This window comes from Rhinoderma darwinii, chromosome 1, assembly GCF_050947455.1.
Source record: "Rhinoderma darwinii isolate aRhiDar2 chromosome 1, aRhiDar2.hap1, whole genome shotgun sequence".
Classification (NCBI taxonomy): Eukaryota; Metazoa; Chordata; class Amphibia; order Anura; family Rhinodermatidae; genus Rhinoderma; species Rhinoderma darwinii.
In genome coordinates this window covers 239,406,356-239,425,126 of record NC_134687.1, presented here as the reverse complement: position 1 = coordinate 239,425,126, position 18,771 = coordinate 239,406,356, and the positions used below count along the sequence as shown (strand labels likewise).

General features: G+C 43.3%; 1 protein-coding gene across 1 annotated transcript in view; it reads right to left on the bottom strand.

Moving 5' to 3' along the window:
- Positions 1-18,771, bottom strand: part of IFI30 (IFI30 lysosomal thiol reductase) — a 67,483-nt gene that overhangs the window by 27,828 nt on the left and 20,884 nt on the right. The window contains exons 3-5 of the mRNA XM_075850034.1: positions 16,937-17,011; positions 13,926-14,021; positions 12,501-12,653 (exon numbers count right to left, since the gene is read on the bottom strand). Coding sequence (XP_075706149.1) covers positions 12,501-12,653; positions 13,926-14,021; positions 16,937-17,011 — 324 coding nt within the window. The remainder of the gene's footprint in view (positions 1-12,500; positions 12,654-13,925; positions 14,022-16,936; positions 17,012-18,771) is intronic.

The following is an 18,771-nucleotide window of genomic DNA, read 5'->3' as shown; positions in this document are numbered from 1 at the left end:
GGAATATCTGCCTCAAAATTCCGTTTGGAAGTTTGAGGCAGATTTTCCTCTCCCTGCACGCTGATTTTCGCTGAGTTTTTCGCGGCGTTTTTCGCCCGCGGCCATTGAGCGCCGCGGGCATAAAACACCGCGAAATACGCTCTCTCTGCCTCCCATTGAAGTCAATGGGAGGTCAGAGGCGGAAACGCCCGAAGATAGGGCATGTCGCTTCTTTTTCCCGCGAGGCAGTTTTACTGCTCGCGGGAAAAAGACGCCGACGCCTCCCATTGAAATCAATGGGAGGCATTTTCGGGCCGTTTTTGACGAGTTTTGCGACGCGGTTTCCGCGTCAAAAAACTCGGCAAAATACTCTGTGTGAACATAGCCTAACAGGCATGAATTTAGACCTGGCAAGTTGTTTGGAATGTTCTATTCCATTTCTAAACATTATACATAGTACAACAAAACCCATCAAAAAGTAAACCTGTATCAGCAAGCTTAGGCTTCATTCACATCTGCGTGAGGGCTCTGTTCTAGCGTTCCGTCGGAGCTTCCCTATGGCTTCCATTTGTTTGTCAGGGTTCCGTTCTGACCGGAAGCTCAGACGGAACGCCAGAACGGAGCCCTGACACAGACGTGAACGAAGCCATAGTGAGTCGGTGAAGAGCTGGATTATTTTAGCTCTTGTAAATTACCATGCCATGAAAAAAAACTGTTATCTGAAGAACATTAAAGGTGTTTTCCAGCCAGTAAAAATTGATGGTCTATCCTCAGGATAGGCCATCAATAGCTGATAGCTCGAGGTCCGACAGGCGGGACTCCCGTCTATCAGCTGTTTTGAAGGGGCCACAGCGCTCGTACGAGCGCTGCTTCCCCTTCATTCCGGTTACTGCTCGTACTGTGAATCACCGACACAACAGTAGCAGCGGTTCACAGTATAGCTGAGTTCACACGGGGCGGATATGCTGCGAAATAGCACGTAGCGTATCCGCCCTGTGCACTGCAGGGAATTCTGGGTGAAAAACCGCACCAAACGGTGATGCAGTTTTTCACACGGAATGTCGACTACGGAAAACTGCTAGCAGGCCGGCCTCCTGGGATGATGTTTCATCCCAGGAGACAGCTGCAGCCTGTGATTGGCTGCAGCGGTGGTCACTTGGGAAAAAGCATCATCCGAGAAGGCCGACACTCTGACGTCATCTAGGCCGGCCTCTTCGGATTACATTTCATCCCATGTGACTGCCGCTACAGCCTGTCATTGGCTGCAGCGGTCACATGGGATGACACGTCATCCCAGGAGGCCGCGCTAAAGGGAGGAACACAGACTTCTGGGTAAGTGTAAGATTTTTTTTTTCCTGAGTTGCGGTTTCTGCGGCGGAATCGCTGCGAACCCGCCACAAAAACCATAACTGCTATTTGTTGCAGGTTTTACCTCCCCATTGAGTTCAATGGGGAAAACGCACAAGTAAGCAGCGTTCACGCAAATACAATTGACCTGCTGCGGAATAAAACTCTTCTGAGTGCTTTTCCTGCTCAGTATTTACGCAGCATGTGGATGAGATCTGTTCTATCTCATCCACTCTGCTGCTACTCTATTTGCTGCGGATTTTCCGCAACTAATTCCGTGTGGACCTATTACAGCCTTCTCCCATTCACTTCAAAGGGAGAAGGTTGTAATACTGTAAATCGCAGCTAGAGATGACATTTATTGCCCAGATTCTGCAGTTTTTAGAAATATCTCACATGTGGCCCTAGTGTGCTAATAAACTGAAATACAGGCCTTAGTAGCAAAGGAGCACCTAGTGGATGTTGGGGCCTTCTTTTTATTAGATTATATTTTAGGCACCATGTCAGGTGCACCCCAAAACATACCCCATTTTGGAAACCACACCCCACAAGGAATTTATTTAGGTGTGTAGTGAGCCGTTTCATAGATTTTGTTTGAATTCAACTGTAAAGATGAAACATTTTATTTTTTCCAATAAAACATAGTATTTTTTTATTTCCACATGGACTAAAGGAGAAAAAGCAACCCTACATTTGTAAAACAATTTCTCCCGAGTACAGCAATACCCCATATGTGGTCATAAACTGCTGTTTGGACACACGGTAGGGCTCAGAAGGGAAGGAGCGCCATTTGGCTTTTGGAACTCATGTTTTGCTGGAATGGTTTTTGGGTGTCAAGTCGCATTTGCAAAGCCCCTGAGGGATCAAAACAGTGGAAACAACCCAAAGGTTACCCCATTTGGGAAACCACACCAAAGGAAATTATCTAGGGGTATAGTGAGCATTTAGACCCCACAGTTTTTTTGCAGAAATTATTGGAAGTAGGCCTTGAAAATTAAAATCAACATTTTTTCTAATTAAATGTAGGTTTAACAAAAAATGTTTCCTTTCCACAAGAACTAAAGGCACCCTAACATTTGTAAAGCAATTTCTCCCGAGTACGGCAATACTCCATATGCGGTCATAAACAGCTGTTTGGACAGACGGCAGGGTTCAGAACAGAGGGAGTGCTAGTTTGCTTCTGGAGTGGTTTCTGGGGGTCATGTTGCGTTTGCTGTGCCCCTGTAGTACTAGTTTAGTGGAAATACTACAAACGTTACTCCATTTGGGAAACGACACCCCTTGAGGAATCATCTAGGGGTATAGTGAGAAATTTGACCCCAAAGGTTTTTTGCTAAATGTATTAATTAGAATTCAGCAGTGAAAATGAACATTTTAATTCTGATTAAGATGTAGATTTAGATCAACATTTTTCATCTTCACAAGGAATAAAGAAGAAAAAGCACCCCAACCTTTGTAAAGCAATGTTTCCCGATTATGGCAATACCCCATATGTGGTCATAAACTGCTGTTTGGACATATGGGAGTGTTCAGAAGAAAAGGAGCGGTATTTGACTTTTGGAGCGTAGATTTTGCTGGAATGGTTTGTGGACACCATGTCGCATTTCCAAAACCCCTGATGTACCAAAAAAAAAAGTGACCCCATTTTAGAAACGACACCCCAAAAGGCATTTATCAAGGGGTATAGTGAGCATTTAGACCCCGCAGGTGTTTTTCAGAAATTAATATGCACTGGATGATGCAAAGGGAAAATATAAATTTTTCCACAGATTTTTTTTTTTACCGCACAAGATTTTGTGCCACTGGAGAATCTTACCTTATAAATTGTTAAGTGGGTTCGCCCGGGTATGGCAATGACACACATGTGGACATAAACTGCTGTTTAGGACACTGTATTGCTTAGAAGGGAAGGACCGCCATTTGGAGCATTGATTTTGCTTGGTAGTAGTTTTATTTGAGTATCACTGGTATTTCAGTTTATAATGTAGGGGCATACGTAATCTGTGCGGAGTACATCAGGGCATAATAAGAGGGTATAATAATGGGGTAAATAATACAATTATCCATAGATGTGTGTTACGCTGTGAAGCAATCTGTTATGCACAGGCCAGTGTCGCACTCATAAACGGTATTCTTTCTTATCCCCCTTTTGTAACACTCTGGACCTTTTGGGGACTTTTCCTCCTTTGTAGTTTGGGAAATTTTGCTGGGAAAGTGTTGCCCTGGTATAAAAAAAAAATCATTTGTTTTCTGTGTCAAGGATGATTTTTTTTTTTTTTGCGCGGTGGGCTGACCTTTTTATTGGTACTATTTTGGGGTAAATGTAACTTTTTGATTACTTTTTATTCAATTTTTTGACGAGATATGACCTAAAAACAGCGATTTTCCCTGTGTTTATCGTGCAGGATAAACTACATAATATTTTTATCGTTTGTGTCATTACGGACGTGGCGATACCAATTATGTATATTTTTATTGTTTTTTTTCAATAATAAAAGACTTATTATGGTAGAAAAGGCAATTTTGAATATGCTGCGTAAAAGTACACAGCATATCTTCCCTGGTCCCCGCAGGGAATTCTGGACAAAAAAAACCGCATCAAATTGTGGTGCAGTTTTTAAGGCAGAATGTCAGATGAAGAAAATAGCAGATAAAAAAAAAAAAAGCCCATACTTACCGGCAGTTGTGGCGACGCATCCTGCAGCCCGGCCTCCTGAGATGATGACTCATCCCATGTGACCGCTGCAGCCTCTGATTGGCTGCAGCAGTCACATGGGATAAAACCATCCCTGGAGTCTTTGAGGGCGCAGGAGCATAGACATCTGGTTAAGTATAGACTTTTTTTTTTCTTGAGTTGCTTTTTGTTGCGGGTTTTTACCTCCCCATTGAATTTAACGGGGAAAACCCGCAACAGAAAATCAGTGATTCCGCAGCATAAATTGACATGCTGTGGATTAAAAAAAACAGGTAATTTTCTGAACGTTTTTTTTCCGGTGGGTATTTTACGCACCGAAATCTTATCCACTTTGCTGCTACTGCAGTACTCTGCGGATTTTCCGAAATGAAATCCATTGCGGAAAATCCACAGTTTTAGGCCTGGTTTACACGAGCGTGTGCGTTTTGCGCATGCAAAAAACGCAGCGTTTTGCGTGCGCAAAAGGCACTTAACAGCTCCGTGTGTCATCAGCGTATGATGCGCGGCTGCGAGATTTTCGCGCAGCCGCCATCATTATGACTCTCCGTTTGGATGTTTGTAAACAGAAAAGCACGTGGTGCTTTTCTGTTTGCATTCAGAGTTTGACAGCTGTTGCGCGAATCACGCTGTTCGCACGGAAGTGCTTCCGTGTGACCTTCATGATTTTCACGCACCCATTGACTTCAATGGGTGCGTGATGCGCGAACAGCGCACAAATATAGGACATGTCGTGAGCAAAACTCACGGACTGTCTGCACTGCCCCCATAGACTTACATAGGTCCGTACGACACGCGTGAAAAGCACGCGCGTCGCACGGACGTATATCACACTCGTGTAAACGAGGCCTTACGCTGCGTGTGGACTTACCCTTAGGCCTTATTCACACGAACGTGTTATACGTCCGTGATACGCTCGTGATTTTCACGAGCGTCGCACGGACCTATGTTAGTGAATGGGGCCGTTCAGACTGTCAGTGATTTTCACGCAGCGTATGTGTGCTGCGTGAAACTCACGACATGTCCTATACTTTGCCGTGTTTCGCGCAGCACGCACCCGTTGAAGTCAAAGGGTGCGTGCAAATCACGCACGGCACATGGAAGCACTTCCGGGTGCTGCGCGTGATGCGAGCTACAGTAGTAGAATAAGTGAATGAAAACAGAAAAGCACCATGTGCTTTTCTGTTTGTAAACATAAAAACAGAGTGTCATAATGATGCCGGCTGCGCGAAAATCACGCAGCCACGCACCATATGCTGATGCCACACGGACCTTTTTGCTTGCGCAAAACGCAGTGTGAATAAGGCCTTAGGGTATGTTCACACGCTTTGGGGTACGTTCACACGGCAACGCCAATTACGTCTGAAATTACGGAGCTGTTTTCAGGCGTAAACAGCTCCTGAATTTCAGACGTTTTGACAAGTGCACGCATTTTTCGCGGCGTCTTTTACGGACGTAATTGGAGCTGGTTTTCATTGGAGTCAATGAAAAACTGTTCCAATTACGTCCCAAGAAGTGACATGCACTTCTTTGAGGCGGGCGTCTTTTTACGCGCCGTCTTTTGACAGCGGCCCACGGTCCAAGTCAGCGGGGGCCAAAAATCTGCTCACTTGCAGTGGCCAATGGATGCATGCTTTTGATAATACCTGACAAAATTGTCCGGTCATTGGCCACCGCAAGCGAATGGGTTGTGGCCGCCGATACGTCACACTGTACCCTAAGGCCGGGTTCGCACGTAGCATAAACGCCGCGGAATATCTGCAACGTAATTCTGTGCGGAAATTCCGCAGTATTTAAAGTGGCAGCAAAGTGGATGAGATTTAGAAAATCTCATGCCCACGCTGCGGAAAAAAACCGCTAATAAACGTTAATAAATTGACCTGTGGTGCGGAATTTAATTTCTGCAGCATGTCAATTTATGCTGCGTTTTCGTTGATTTTCCGTTGCGGAAAGCCAAGTGTTGCGACTTTTGTGGCGTAATCGCAGCATTTACGCAGCAAAAATCACAACTTTGTAAAAATAAAAAAAATCATACATGCCCAGAACGACCTCCTTCTTTCCTGCACTTCAGCCTGCTGGGATGACGCTGCATCCCATGTGACCATTGCAGCCAATCACAGGCTGCAGCATCACATGGCTTGCAACTTCATCCAGGGAGGCCATTGTGGACATCAAAGGAGGGAGGGGGTAAGTATGAACGGCTTTTTTCCTCAGAGAATATTCCGTTTGAAAAACCGCACCACAATGCGGTGCGATTTTTCGGATATAATGTACTGCGGGTTCCAGGTCCGACATACTGCGTGATTTTTACAAATCGTATCCGCCTGGGGGAACCCAGCCTAAGGGCTTATTCAGACGAACGGGATATACGTCCGTGCAACGCGCGTGATTTTCATGCGCGTCGCACGGACCTATATTTGTCTATGGGGCCGTGCAGACAGGTTGCGAAAAACTCACGACATGTCCGTTCTTTGTGCGTATTTCGCGCATCACGCACCCATTGAAGTCAATGGGTGCGTTAAAATCACGCGCACCACACGGAAGCACTTCCGTGGGACGAGCGTGATTCGCGCAACAGCTGTAAAACTATGAATGAAAACAGAAAAGCACCACGTGCTTTTCTGTTTACAAACATCCAAAAGGAGTGTCATAATGATGGCGGCTGCGCGAAAATCACGCAGCCGCGCATCATACAGGGCTGACACGGAGCTGTTAAGTGCCTTTTGCGCACGCAAAACGGCACTTTTTTTCGTGCGCAAAACGCACATGCTCGTGTGAATCCGGCTTTAGGTTAACTTCATACGGCCAGTTTTGGTGCACCTTTTTATTTGATGCTGCAATTTCTTTAATTGAGTTTTATTATGTAATTGAGAAAACATGATGATGTTCTGTGTCTTAAATCGTTTTGGTTTCAAAAACAGCATAAAATACTGCATCAAAACGGCATGTGTGAAAGCACCCTCATTAAGACATACAATATCATTATGTTTTCTCAATTATATACGGGACAGTATTCCCGCGGGGAGGCAGAGATACAAATTGTGATCCCATACAAAGAATCACATATGTGTTAACTCATTCAATAGTTTAGTTGTATACAGACTTGTTTAAAGAGAACCTTTCACCTCCCCATACATGTGCAGCTGAGTGCAGCATGTAATGGGGAGGGCTGCACAAACCCTGGGGCACTTTACATTTTTTTTCTACCTCCCACCATTTTTAGATATCGGTGCCATTATATTTGGCGCCCGATATTTAAATAACCCCTGAACAGTCAAGGGGACGTGTCACTGCCACGGACAGTGTAAGAGCTAGGGAGCGCTTACACTGTCCGTAGCAGAGACACGCCCCCTTGCCAGTTAGTCAGACAAAGTACAAGACTGATCTCTCGCAAGAGCTGAAGAGATGAGAGCGCACAGCTCTGTCCGTAGCACTGACACGCCCCCTTGCCTGTTCGGGTGAAAAGGCTGCAATCGCACACACTCTCATGCTGTGGCACTGTCCATAGCTGATTGGACAGTGTCACAGCCATAGTAACACACCCCCTTGACAGTACACTCCCCGTTGACTGTTTGGGGGGGTTATTTAAATATCAGGCGCCAAATATAACGGCACCGATATCGACATTTTTTTTCTACCTCCCACCGTTATTTAAAGTGCCCCTGGGTTTGTGCAGCGCTCTCCATTACATGCTGCACTCAGCTGTACATGCATGGGGAGGTGAAAGGTTCTCTTTAACATGACCTGCCTAGGTAGAGTCGTGTGTTAACCTTAGACCATACTATCCCCCACCCCCATTTAGTAACGACACATGACACCGAGGTTGGATGTGAAATGGCCACAGCAGCCGTTTATTAATTTCACAGTTTTATAAAAACAATTTAAATCCGAAACATTCGGATAACTAGTTAGGAATCCACCCGAGAATTCCTCCTAATAATTCACATGACCCAACATGGGTCAGAATCATAAATAACAATTAAACGTTAACATTAACCCGAGCAGAGGAAGTCCTTGAAGCCCCTTCAGATGTTCCTTTCAAGAACACACCGAATTAGCCATCTGCAAACCACTAATTACCTCCAGCCGTAAACCAGCTCGGAAGCACCGTTCACCTCTGCAGATGGCTCCAACCACTAGAAGTCCACTTCAAGGGGATAACACCCGATGAAGCCCTCAAGTGATATACCGACCACTAGAAGTCCACTTCAAAGGGATAACACCCGATGAAGCCTTCAAGTGACATACCTTCTACCAGAAGACCACTTCAAAGGGATAACACCCGATGAAGTCTTCAACCATGTACCTTTTTTGGGGGACGCATACCCCCGATGCGACCCCCCCACCATTTTGTACTGACTGGCCTCAAGGACTCCCCCCGCCAGCTGCCATGACAACAGAACCTACTCCGGAAAAAAGAAAAACATGTTAAATAAGCACACAAAATAACACACAACGCTCATAGACGGACGTACATAAGACCTAAGGAGTAACAAAACAAGGGTGGGAGGGTGGGAGCTTTGCTTAGTGTGTGTTACTCCTCCCGCTGCTTCCGGCTCAATGCCGAGAAACAGCGGGAAGCGCAGTAACGGCCCCCCGTCCCCCTTAACTCCTCCCCGTCCCTCCTTCAGCTCCTTCAACTTTCCCTCACCTCATAACATTAACCCTTTCCCTACCAGGACGGTCATGTCGGCTTCCCTTAAGCCTGCAGCTGCGTCCAGCCTCTTCTAGAGATTCTTCCTCATCTTGCAATGAGATACTCTAAACAATTTAATAAGGAGCGGAATCTCAACCAGGTGTTAGGAAAATATTTGTCAAAGAAACCTGTATACCCAGTGCAGCTCATATAACCCAGAGCAGCATTAACATTTACATATGACAGTCCTACTTCATCTATAATTTAGAAAACAAATACACTCCTCAACATTGAAATTGCAACACCAAGAAGGAAAAGTTTTGGAATTGTGGAATTCGCAGGATCAATAGACATGTGCATGAAACATGGAAACAAAATATTCCAAACATCTTGATATATTCAGAATAGAGTATGAGCGCCACGCGCAGAAATACACGCCTTGGCATGCTATCAATGAGGTTATTAATGGTTGTCTGAGGAATGTTATGCCACGCTGAATGCACTTGGGCACGCAAATCATCAAGATTGGCTGCTGGCAGTTCCCTTTGCAATTGTGGACCAATAACGTCCCAGATGTGCTCGATGGGAGACAAGTCCGGAGGCGCTGCAGGCCATGGTAGCATGTTTAGGCCACGCAGGCTGCTCACAGTAGCATGAGCAACATGCGGCCTGGCGTTATTCTGTTGAAAAACAGCTTCTGGGACACTTTAGAGAAATGTCCGTACCACTGGTTCCACGACCAAATCAATGTAACTCTGAGCTGTTAGTGTACCTGAAATGAAGACTAGAGGGGTCCGGCTACCATACACTTTGCCACCCCACACCATAATCCTGGGAGTAGGACCAGTGTGATGTTCCCTTGTGAAGGCCTCTTCATGGCATTGCCCACATCTACTCCAAACTAATTTCCGGCTATCATTGCAATCGAGACAAAAGTTGGACTCCTCACTGAAGAGGATAGACCTCCATTCCAGCCTCCATTGTCGTCTTGCTGTGCACCATGATAGCCTTTGTGAGCGGTGGCGTGTGGTCATTGGAACTTCACGAAAAGGCCATAGGCAGACTGTCATGTGCTTGTCTCCTGTTTTTACCTGTCTCAACTTTGAATAAAGAACTGAAATTGATCTTCGAAGGGCGAGTGCCGTGCCTTTACTTGATATTTCTGTAACTTTGGAGTTGATACTTTGAATGCATAGAGCCCTGCCCTGTTAATCATCTGGAGTACCACAGAGCCCAGCAGCGTGTACATCCCAGAGTATTATCACGAAGTAGAGTAGTGGCTAACCTGAACTTTCTTGTGTTTGGAATATATAAAAAAAATGCTTGCAAATACTGCACAGAAAATATAAAGTGTGAATACAGCTTGTTGGTGGAAGAAGTATTAATAGAAGAACAAATACACAGTATTAGTAGAATTGCACAAGATCGGGAAAAACTGATCGAAAACCATGAGGCTGGGTTCACACTGAGTTTTTTGTAGGAGGAAAATCTTCCTCAAAATTCCGTTTGGAATTTTGAGGCAGATTTGGCTCTGCCTGCACGCCGATTTTCGTGGCGTTTTTCGCCCGCTGCCATTGAGTTCTGCGGGCAAAAAACAGTGAAATACGCTTCTTCTGCCTCCCATTGATATCAATGGGAGGTCAGAAGCATAAACGCCCGAAGATAGGGCATGTCCCTTCTTTCCCCCACGAGCCGGTATTTCCGCTCGCGGGAAAAAATCGCCTCCGCCTCCCATTGAAATTAATGGGAGGCAATTTCAGACGTTTTTTGGCGCGTTTTCCGACGCAGTTGCCGCATCACATAACGTGTCAAAAATCTCTGTGTGAACTGGCCCTAATGCTGAATGCTGGTTGCCTACCTTCAATATAAAACATGCTTTGCACTTCTCCTAAAGTTGGCAATACACATATGATAACTGATGGTAAAATGCTATCATCCCCCGACAGTTGGACTTCCTCATACACGTTAGGCCTGATTCACACGAGCGTTTAATACGTCCGTGTGATGGCCATTAAAACAACGGCCGTCACACGGACGCATGTTATTCAATTGGGCCGTTTACACAGCCGTTGTTTCAACGGACCATGTGAAGGGTCAGTTGAAAAATAGAACCTGTCCTAATATCTTCCGTTTTCACGGATGCCTCCATAGGCTCAAATCCACCTCGGACGTGAAAAACATCACGTTTATCACGACCGAGTTTCCCCACGCTCATGTGAATCTAGCCTTAGATTGTTGGTGAATCCCATTGTAACCAGTGTATACTGTATATATTCAAGCTTGGGAGAACGAACAGTCATAGGATGCTCACTTTATCGTGAGATGGAGTAGACCGTGCTATACTTAGTTCCTATTGGTGACTTGCAGTAAATATTAAGCTACAAATTCAATATCCGTGTATGTATTTTGCAAGTTTAAATTCGTTCTTTTAATAATATTGCATGTTGCCACTAGAGTGCCAATCCAACTTATAGCTGGACAGCCTAGTCATTTTAAATAGACTGGTGGCTAAGAATACACTGCCTTAGGCCTCATGCACACTTCCATCACCGTTTTCACGGCCATTTCTCAGGGATCCGTGTGTTCGTTATGGTATCCGTGTGGTTTCCGTGTGTACTCCGTGTCCGTTCCGCTTTTCCGTTTCAAACGGACATTGTGCTTCCGTTTGGCTTCCGTGTTAAAAAAACGGAAGGTATTGAACTTCAGTTGAACTTGTCACATGTCCCAGTCTGTGAACTTTGGCATGCCTTGCCGTTGCTAGAGCAACGGATCCGTCAAAAACGGACGGCACACGGAAGCCTTCCGTGTACCATCCGTTTTTTTTCACGGACCCATTGACTTCTATGGGCCCCACGGTCACTGAATCACTGATAAAAGTAGGACATGCTCTACTTTTGACGGAATGGAACCACGGATCTGTGAAAATAATGGAAGTGTGCATGGGCCCATTGAAATGAATGGGTCAGGGTGCTATTTAGTGACAAAAACGGATAGAACCCTGAAGGAAAAAAACTGAAGTGGGCATGAAGCCTAACAACCACAATCATTTCAGTGGTGTAGTCAGGCAGTACATCCCTGTTTTTAGCTCAAGACAGGACTACTGAATTTAGGGGAAAGGAGGTATTGCAAAATGTAAACCATGCCTAACTGTTACAAAAAATTATAGAAAGTGTTAGTATTTTTGTAAAAATCTACTGTATTTACATGGAGAACCTCTTTAATTTTCAAGATTCATTTGGCTGGAATTAACTAATTTATACAGTAAAACCTCCAGAAGACCACTCTATCCAGACCAAATTTCCTATGACAGATTTGCAGTTTTTCATATGATATGTATAATTGGCCATCTTCTTTGAGGACCACCCCTCTTGAAGACCATTTTTCAATGCAATTTTGGGTGGTTGTCTCAAAGAAGTTTTACTGTATATTATTTCTTCATAGCAAGGTGGTTCATGATATTGGAGAATTGCTGTTGCTAGATACTTTTTTCTTCTATATTACACACAGTACAAAAACACAAAATGTTACGTACTCACAATTGGATTGGCCCTCCCTCAAGGGGATCCCCGGTGGCTCTGACACAATAATGGGCCCAATGATCCACAAGAAGACAACCCCATTTGGAGCTGACTTGGAGCACAATCACTTGTTAATAGGGTCTATTTCTTATGGGATGATTAATAAATAAGCTTTTATTCCTCGATTTGTATGTCCTCTGTGTGCAATGATCGCAACAAAGATTGCCATTAAAAGTGGACATGCACATGTTCTGTATAAATGGAGGGTGCCCTAAGGATCATCGCTGGTGAGCTCAAGGAACTCTACTCCAATATTGTACATACTTACCCCATTAATAACCACCCATGGCACATACTCATGTGGAGGATTTAGTGCATCTGTTTGCATGGCATTCTGGTGCATAATTTTGTTACCCAGGTCACCATTCACACAGGCCATTACAGTTTTGACTGTCAGTTCCGGGTAATAAGCTGCAAGGCACTGTAATGAATAAAATCACATGATCAAAATGGTAATGTGGACATTTAAAAGATACTGTTTATGTTCACTAAACAGCCTTAAAGCTTTATAAACACCATGATTTTGGTCAGTAGTTTGCTTGACATGTCAAAAGTTTTAATAAAGTTTAGTTACAGAATGAGCAGCAATTTAAATGAATAAATTACATTTTAAACGTAATCTTTTCCCACAGACTTATACGATCTGCTCAGCTCCTTCTGCTGTACAACAAGCTATGCGGAGATCAGACTGCATTATGTTGATCAATATTTTGCATCCACATTTGGAAGCCAAAACCAAGAGTGGAACCTATTTATTTATTATTATTATTTATTATTTCAGTTACTTATATAGCGCCAACCTACACAGAGAACAATGTAAACCTTTGCACCTCTTCTGTGTTTTGGCTTACAAATACTGATGCAAAATACTGACCAAAATGCTGCCGTGTGAATGCAGTTTCATCTCCGCATAGCTTGTTGTACAGCGGGAGGAGCTGAGCAGATTGTATAAGGCTGGATTCACACGAGCATGTTCGGTCCGTAAAGGACGGAACGTATTTCGGACCGAACACAGTGCAGGGAGCCGGGCTCCTAGCATCATAGTTATGTACGACGCTAGGAGTCCCTGCCTCGCTGCAGGACAACTGTCCCGTACTGAAAACATGATTACAGTACGGGACAGTTGAACATGTTCGTGTGAATCCAGCCTTAATCTGTGGGAAAAGATTCAGTTCAAATTGTATATTATTCATTTAAATTCCTGCAACTGCATTACATTCATGTAACTAAACTTTTATAAATCTTTTGACATTGCAAAAATGAAACGACAGAAGCGGTGAGCGGTGTGCCGCTTTGTTTCTGATCAGCTTTTGTTGGAAAGCCAAGCGGTCGTCTACGGGCGCAATATTCCGATTCATAAGCCATTTTACGGCACATCAGAATAAGCCCGACAGGGCTAGATGTAATTGGTAACCGCTCGATCCTACGTGTCAGAGACATGCAGGACCCACTGACACTGAAACCGTCAGTCCCGCAGACCGAACGGATTCAGGTTTCAGCGCAGGATACAGCTGCTCTGTATACAGGATACGATACAAAGCAGCTGTATCTCAAAAAAGTAAAAAGTATTTCGAAAGTTGCACAAATCACACTAATACACATTTTTATTTAAAAAAAAACCCAACCATTTCAAAGGTGTTAAAAAAAAAAAGTACACGTTTATGGCATCACCATATGTGTCGCTTTCACTTACTGGCTCCAAAGCACTTGTCAAATTTGAGGAAAATTCGATGCAGAAAATAACAGGAAAAAAGCTTCTTATGTCCTGTAGATGATACATAACACAGGCCTAGAAATATAAAGCGCAAAGATTACTCAGTAAGATATTAATGTAAGTGGTACAATTATGTTGTTTGCACCCCACTAGACGCTTTTTAAGTGTCTAGAAAAACGGCGTGATTTAGTGGGGTAGGGGCGTGGCTTTAAATGTGCCAAAGTGCGCCAAAACTGTGGCACAAAATTCTGTCGCAAAATAAGCCAAACCAAAGGTGGTATAAGTAGGAGAAAGCTAACAGGCTAACGGATTTCATTGCGAAAAATCTGCAGTAGAATACAGTAGCAACAAAGTGGATGAGATTTGAACAAATCTCATCCACACGCTGCGTAAATGCTGAGCAGAAAAACCGCTCAGAAATTGAACTGCGGTGCATTTTTTTTTAATCCGCAGCATGTCAATTGTAATTGCGTAAACACTGCTTATTTGTTGCGAGATTTCCCCATTGAATTCAATGAGGAGGTAGAACCTGCAACAAATGGCAGATGTTGCATTTTTTGCGGTGGAAAAAAAAAGCAGCGATTTTGCCGCAAAAAAACGCAACTCAGAAAATAAAAATCTTATACTAACTCAGAAGTTGTGTTTCTTCATCCAGGCCAGCCTCCTGGGATGACTTTTCATCCCATGTGACCTCTGCAGCCAATCACAGGCTATAGCGGTCACTTGGGATGAAACGTCATCCCAGGGCTGCAGAATATTAGGACCTTGGGAGGGACGCGTCGCCATGGTATGTATCCATTTTTTTTTCTGTGCAGTTTTCCGCATCGGACATTCCGGCCGGAAAACTGCATCACAATTTGGTTCGGTTTTTCGGCCGGAATTCCTTGCAGCGCACAGGACGGATATGCTGTGTGCTTTTACACAGCGTATCCACCCTGTGTGAACATACTCTTTGAGTGCAGTGACACGCGGTAGATTTTGTTGCAGAAATTTTATGTGACAGAAATTCTGTTCCATTCATCTGAATGGAGTTGTTTCTACAGCAAGTGCATACATTTCTGCAATAAAAACTGCTGTGTGTGACTGCAACTTAAGGGTATGTTCACACGGCAGCGTCCGTTACGGCTGATATTACGAAGCTGTTTTCAGGAGAAAACAGCTCCGTAATTTCAGCCGTAATGGCATGTGCAGGCGTCTTTCGCTGCGTCCATTACAGACGTAATTGGAGCTGTTTGTCCATGGAGTCAATGGAAAATGGCTCCATTTACGTCTGAAGAATTGACAGGCACTTCTTTGACATGGGCGTCTTTTTTACGCGCCGCCTTTTGACAGCAGCGCGTAAAAAAAATGACCGTCGGCACAGAACATCGTAAGACCCATTCAAATGAATGGGCAGATGTTTGCCGACGCTTTTGAGACGCATTTTTGGACGTAATTCGGGGCTAAAACGCCCGAATTACGTCCGTAAATAGTGTGTGTGAACCCAGCCTAAGACAGCATCAGTAAGGGTATGTTCACACACAAACTCAAAAACTTCTGAAATTACGGAGCTGTTTTCAAGGGAAAACAGCTCCTGACTTTCAGACGTTTTTAAGCCACTCGCAATTTTCGCGGCGTCTTTTACACCCGTTTTTGGAGCTGTTTTCTATAGTCTATGAAAAACATCTCCAAAAACGTCCCAAGAAGTGACCTGCACCATGTGAACATACCCTAAATGTGGGCCAGTGTTTAAGGAAATGTTGGTAGAACTATTTTATGTAGAACATGTAAATAGTGTACATCTGTTTTTTACATGGGTCTTTCAAAATTGTGTTTTTGCAAGTGGAAGTCTATGGGGATAACCAGACCATACTGTGGTTCTAAAATGCTACATGCTTAAAGGGATTGTCCATGATTAGTTAAAAAAAGGGGTTATCTAGAAACAGTGCCACGCTTGTCAATGGGTTGTGTCTGGTATCACAGCTGCCCAAAGCCGATGCTATATAAAGTAATTTGGGAATGGAACATCACTAACTTATCCGGTTGCTGTGGTGATCTGTGGCTGTAGCTCCACCAAAGTACTGCTTGTGAATTGGCCTTGGCATTGTGACAATAAAATGATTACATATTAATCTAATTATCGGTAAAGTACAACACTGACACAAGTTTCTTATGTTTATACCACGTTACCAAAAATGTCCGCACTGTACAGCCCTGTATTTTTACCCATAGAATTATAGTAGTTACTACTAGTGTAGTAAATGCATTCATGTTAGTTTGCCATGCCAGTGGGTGTCACCCCCACACTTCTGAGCTGGTCTAACAAATGCCATTACTTAGTAGGAGGAGACAGTATGAACAGGGCAAGGAATCTCCCACAAATTGAAATGTTTGCTTTAGGCTGGATTCCCAAAATGCAGATTTTGCATGCATTTTTTAAACCAAAACCAGGAACGGAACCTAAACAGAAGAAGTATATAAAGAAAGGCCTTATAGGTCCTCCTCTCCTGGATCCAATTCTGGTTTGGGCTTACAAAATGCAGGCAAATTCTGCAGCAAATCTGCACTGTGGGAACCCAGTCTTAGGGCTCATGCACACTTCGTTAAAAAAGCAAAACGGATAGCACACTAAGTCATTAATTTTTATGGGATCATTCAAGCATAATTTTTTTTCTTCTTTTGGGGATCCGTGTGTCCGTTCTACAAATTATAGAACAGGTCCTATTCCTGTTCGTTTCTGCAGATCAGTCTCGCCCATTCTATTCAATGGTCCGTTAAATGGTCCGTTATTCAATGGAAGCCATCCATATGCGGTCTGTGTTTTGCGGATCCGTGTTTTGCAGCCGTATAAAAGGTCACGGATGTGTGCGTGAGCCCTGAGGCATGATGGGAGTAACATGTTTTCTCTGATTTATTTTTGTTAATTAATTGTAACTGGAATTGATTGACCACAGCTTTGTAATAATAAGTCTGGCGTGTTTTATGTCAAATGTTTGCGTTAATGTACAAACCTCTATTGTGTTTACATAGCATTCATCTGGTCCATGCTGACATGTAAACTCCCATTTTCCAGAGACATTTTTCTCCTATAAAATAAACAAAAAGATTCTGTGTATGGACAAAATGAGTATATAACACAATGGACTGTGGCACCTTTGTATTCTGGAGCTTCTACATGGTTGCCGGACCTGGATACAAACAACCAGATTCTACAACTTGATCCAGGCAAAAGATAGGAAAACCACCCACGCTGGCCATAAACATAATACTTTAATTAAGCAACACTCCAGTCATACACAAAATGTGATGGCTGATTTTAAATTTTTATGTGTTACTTATTTTTACATTGTAAAGTTTTTGTACTTTCTGTTATTGGATGTTACTACATATTTTCTGCATTACAGCATCGAGTGAATGCTATCTGCATGAGCGCACTTTCACATGGCAGTAGTTTAGTCAGTGGTTTGCATCTGCATTTGTAAACCAAAATTAGGAATGGGACAAACACAGCAAAAAACTATAATGGAAATACTTGCACTTCTTCCACGTTTTGGATCGACTTTTAGTTTTGTTCACAAATACTGTCATGTGAAAGTGGCCTGACTCAATTATTTTCAGGGCAGTAATAAGTATCTCTGTAATCGTACTGACCCATAGAATAAAGGTAACATGTTATTTACGCCACATAGTGAACAGCATAATTTTAAAATGCGAAAAACAATGCTGTTTTGTGTTTGGTTTTTTTCAATTTCCTCTCCTAAAAAAAGTTAGTAAAAGTTAATGAATATATTATATGCACCCAATAATAGTGCCATTGAAAAATACAACTTGTCCCACAAAAAACAAGCCCTTATACGGCTACGTCGACAGAAAAAGAAAAAAGCTATGACTCTTGCAATGCAAAGATGAAAAATCGAAAAAGAAGTCTCGGTCATTAGGGCCCAAATAGGCCTGGTCGTTAAGGCGTTAAAGGTTTGTTCAGGTTAAAAAAAAACAAAAAACCTGACTACAGAATAGTGTTAAAGTAACAAAGCTCTTCAGCCTTCCATGTTTACATGCCATACCGGTACATCACTGCAGCCAATTGCAGTCGCAGTGGTGTTGTGAGTATGTAATGTATCTACTGGAGTGTTCATGTGCTGGCACGGCATTTCATCTCTGCTGACTATATATGGACAGTGCTGTCAGGGGCTTTCCCAGGCTCAGCGATCAAAGTAGCGCTATGTGTGGGGAGTCCTTGGCCAGGATCAGTTTTTACCGACCGTTACAAGGATTGATTCCTGAAAAACGTCCGGTAAAAACTGATCCATTGACTTCTATGAGAGCCGTCTTGCCGTGAAAATGCCCAAAAATAGGACATGTCCTATTTTTTGACAGCTGGTATTCATGGACCGTTAAAAAAATACACCCATAGAATTTCATTGTTCTGAAAACATCCGTGAGACGGCCATTTTTCACTGTCGTGTGAATGTATCGTAAAGTGTAAATAAACTTGATATTACTGGCAGACATATATACAGTACAAAAATATTAAATACAGTAGTGTTAAAAAAAAATAGCACTCCAACATCATTAACCTGATAAATCAATGTTTTTGGTAGAAGTGATATTTCTACATAGTAAATAATTTACTTGTAAGTGTAGTAGAGTAGTAGAAAAAAACCCAGAGCCAACAATTAGGACATGCATGCCGCTCATTCTGAGTCATTGAATCATTCATTGAAAGGGGCTTGTTCAAAATAATAGCATTGTGGAGTTAAATTGGTGAAGTGATTCATTCTGTGGAATAACAGGGGTCAATTTTGGCCCTTATTTACGACATGAAGGTGGCAAATGTTGCACATAT